At 50.7% G+C, this 3,515-nt stretch overlaps 1 protein-coding gene across 2 annotated transcripts in view; it reads right to left on the minus strand.

The window, feature by feature from the left end:
- Positions 1-3,515, minus strand: part of GATA3 (GATA binding protein 3) — a 17,612-nt gene that overhangs the window by 9,849 nt on the left and 4,248 nt on the right. The window contains exon 3 of one of the 2 annotated variants that reach the window (XM_026868677.1): positions 1,914-2,059. In XM_026868677.1, the coding sequence (XP_026724478.1) occupies positions 1,914-2,059 (146 nt within the window). The remainder of the gene's footprint in view (positions 1-1,913; positions 2,060-3,515) is intronic. The other variant, XM_026868678.1, reaches the window with a different exon arrangement.

The following is a 3,515-nucleotide window of genomic DNA, read 5'->3' on the forward strand; positions in this document are numbered from 1 at the left end:
CTTTTTTTTTTTTTTTTTCCCCCAAGAATGACCTTTTACAATGTATTTATTTATATAGTTCATTTTAAATGTGCCGGGCTGAGGGTGACTCGGGACATTCTTTCATGGTTCCATCAGACACTTTCTGAAAGCTCTCCCCCCCTTTCCAGCCGCTTTCCTATTCTGCCTCCCCCTCTGCTTGTTTGGATATGCTCAAGCTCCTGTGTGTTTGGACTGGGGAAACGGAGCTGTTGTTTAAGAGTTATCTCCAGGGCTCAGATATCCGGCAGCTTTTTCCTAGGAAGTTAACTTTACACATAAAGAGAGAATGAGGAAAAAAAAAAAAAAAAAAAAAAACTAAAAAAGAAAACTAAGTGTGTGTGTTTAAGACAGAAGGGCCTGGGGGGAGGAGGAGAAGAGAACAAAGAGAGCTGCCCAAAAAAATTAAAATCCTAGCCTGTACTTCCCTCCCTAGAAAGCTTTTCCTTTTTCTAACAAGGCTATGAAAGATGAAGGAGATCAACGTTTTCCTATATGGAAAAAAGCCCATATAGGAAGGCACAGAGTGGTTTCGACCACAGGAAGTTTGAGGGTAGAGGAGCAAACACGCATCTTCCCCAAAACCCGCACGGCCAGGCAGAGCCGACACCGCTGCCCCTCGCAGCATCACCCCTCCTGGGGCCGTATGCTACAAACGCTTCCTGGTGCCTGTGGGAATAAAGCCGGTCTAATTTTGCGGGCGTCTCACAGGTGAGGAAGCTGAATCCATGCCTAAGAATTGCCAGACCAAGGCCGTAAGCACCTTCCCGGGGAACACCCCTGTCCTGCCTGCAGGACCCGGCCATGCCGGCCACAAGCCTCACGCAACCGGCCAGATCCATCCATCAGCTCAGAAACTCCGTGGAGAAACAAGAGCCACTTTTCCTCTGCATTTTGAGCAGCCCTCAGGAGCCCATCCACATCTTTAATCCTAACGAAACCAAACGTGCCTCAATGCGAAACATTCAATAACTTCCCAAGCAGGGAAGGGTTTGGTTTTATTTTCCCCCACTTGATATACTTTCCCCTTGTGGTTTGCCTGCATTTATTAGCCATGCCCACAGCTTCCAGACCTTTTTGTGGCTTCCAGGGAAATTCATAAATAGATCGCTGTGGATGCTGTAACATATTGCCTGTATGTAGTACAGTCGTGAGGTTTGCAACTATTACTTCAAATATTTACCCGCGCATTCTGTCTTCCTTCAACTTCTGCGGCCCCAGGCACACGCTCGGCTTTGCACAGTCACCGGGATTTGCCATCCCCTACCTTGTGCTCTTGCTCACACCGATTCGGAGGGGGATGACAAAATTTGAGACCCACATGGCTCAGGTACAAATGACCACACCAGGCTGAAGTGGCACTAAGTCCATCAGCCAAGCACTCTGCAGGACCAAGGTCCAGCTGATGCCCCAGTAGCACCCAGTACCGGCATACTACCACCAGCCGAGGAGGATGGAAACACAGTTGGGAAGCAGAGGACAGCAGTGTGGAGAGCCCAGGAGAAATCCTGTTCTCCTGATAATCTCTTTGGTCACTAGGAAATGATTACTCTGCTCTTAGTCCCTGGAAAGAGCTACTGTCCTTGGGTCGCCACCCAAAAGTGCTGTGCGGAGGCATCTGTCCCATTGCGACCTGGCAGAAAACTCAGTTCTGGTTTGCAAGAAGCCCTGGGTCTTGATATTTTTTAACCTGTTTTGCAGTTTGCAAGAGGATCAGACAACTGAGGCCCACAGTGACTGGGAGCATGTCTCCAAGCATCCCCTGCTTCTAGCCCTCTGATGTAGTGAGACCAGATTTCAGAGCTGGCTGTGCTTTCCAGCCATCCCAAGCTGCAGACAAGAAGCAAAAGTTGCAGAAGAAGAAAAATGAAGAATAAAAAAAGAAGGAGACTCACCAGCCTTCTCTTGGGTTTGATCAGGGGCCGGTTCTGCCCATTCATTTTGTGATAGAGTCCACAGGCGTTACACAAATAGTGCCCAGTGCCGTCTCTTCTCCACAGAGGGGTTGAGGTAGCCCCACAATTTACACACTCCCTGCCTTCTGGAAACAAGAGAGCACATAGTTCACTTAGGGAAAGCAGAGGTAAAAGGGGCCGGGGAAAGCCCCCCCAAAACTAAAAACAATCCCCCTGAGAGACCCAGCCATGCCAGACACCGCCAGACCGCTCCAAGCTCAGGAGAGGGTCCAAGGCCATGACTGAGGGACACCCCTGGCACAGGCTGGGGGGAGTCCGGTGGGGCCTGATCCTGTGCCCCTCCCCAGCACCACCCCGCAGGCAGCATCAGGCCTGTGTCCCAGCAGCAGGGAAGAGGGATGGTGACAATGACAATCCAAACCCCAGGGTGGCTTGAGGGAGTCCCTGAAGAAGCTCTCACTCCTCTCACAGGTGCCTCCTTTGGGGGGGAGATGGGGACAACTGACAATTCCCCCTCACGGCTGGATTAAGGGCTCCTATAGCCCTTCAGACCCCATGTTGCCACATGGACCAGACAAACTTTGGTAGGCCCAGCAAGGAGCTTCCAATCCTCCCCCTCACCCCTAGATGGGTGGATACCAAATGTAAGGCCATATACCCCTTTCTGATGGGCATGAGGAGCCCAGAGTCACTCCCTGAGCACTGCCCCAGCTCCAGGCGGAGGGTGCATGAGCCTTGGGAGGTTCTTCATTTGGCCTCTAGGCCAAAACATATCAAGGACCTCCAAAATAATCCCGGATCAACCACCAAAACACATCCCCGGCCCCAGCCGATGCACAAACACTCTCCCAATATCTGCTATCGATTAATTTGCAATTAAGTTTCCACCCCACAACTTGCAGAAGCCCCTCTGGCTCCCCCATCAAATCTGCAGCCTGATGGTCCATCCCTGATGTTTAGGATCCCAAAAAGCCCTGAGTCTGCCGGAGCCCTTTCCCTCCTTCTCCTCCTTTTTGGCACCTCTCTAACCTCTCCCCAGTTATTGGGGAGGGGAGGGAACTCCCCCAGCCCACCAGCTCCCAGCTTAGCAGAGGGAAAAGGAGGGGTGCAGGAATGCCTCTCAGCTACTTTCAGAGGGTTAAGTGGGGTTTTTTGTGTTTGGTTTGTCGAGGTGGTTTGTTTTTTTTTTTTTTCTTGCACCTAATGACACTGCTGGCCCATCTGAGAGCAGCAGAAGACCTCAGCCGGCCAGAGCAGAGCTAACTCAGCACAGAGCCGGCTCCCTGCTGCCCCAGCCCGCGCTGCGTTCGAGCAAGAGGCATCCGCGCCCTAACCACAAACGGCAACCGTTTTTCCAGAGCCTTTGCACTAAACCCCTCTCCTCTCACCCCACAATAACAACAACAAAAAAAAAAACAAAAAAGAAAAAGATACATTTGCAGCCGTTTCTCCCTCTTTCATCCTGCAAAAACACCCCCTCCGTCCTTTTCCTCCAGCGCCAACCCTCTTTGTCTGCAAGCTTCCCAGCTTGCTAAAATCAACTTTTAAAAAAAGAAAAAAAAAAAAAAAAAAAAAAAAAAA

Source organism: Athene cunicularia (genome assembly GCF_003259725.1).
Source record: "Athene cunicularia isolate RWA chromosome 1 unlocalized genomic scaffold, athCun1 chr1_part2, whole genome shotgun sequence".
NCBI lineage: Eukaryota > Metazoa > Chordata > Aves > Strigiformes > Strigidae > Athene > Athene cunicularia.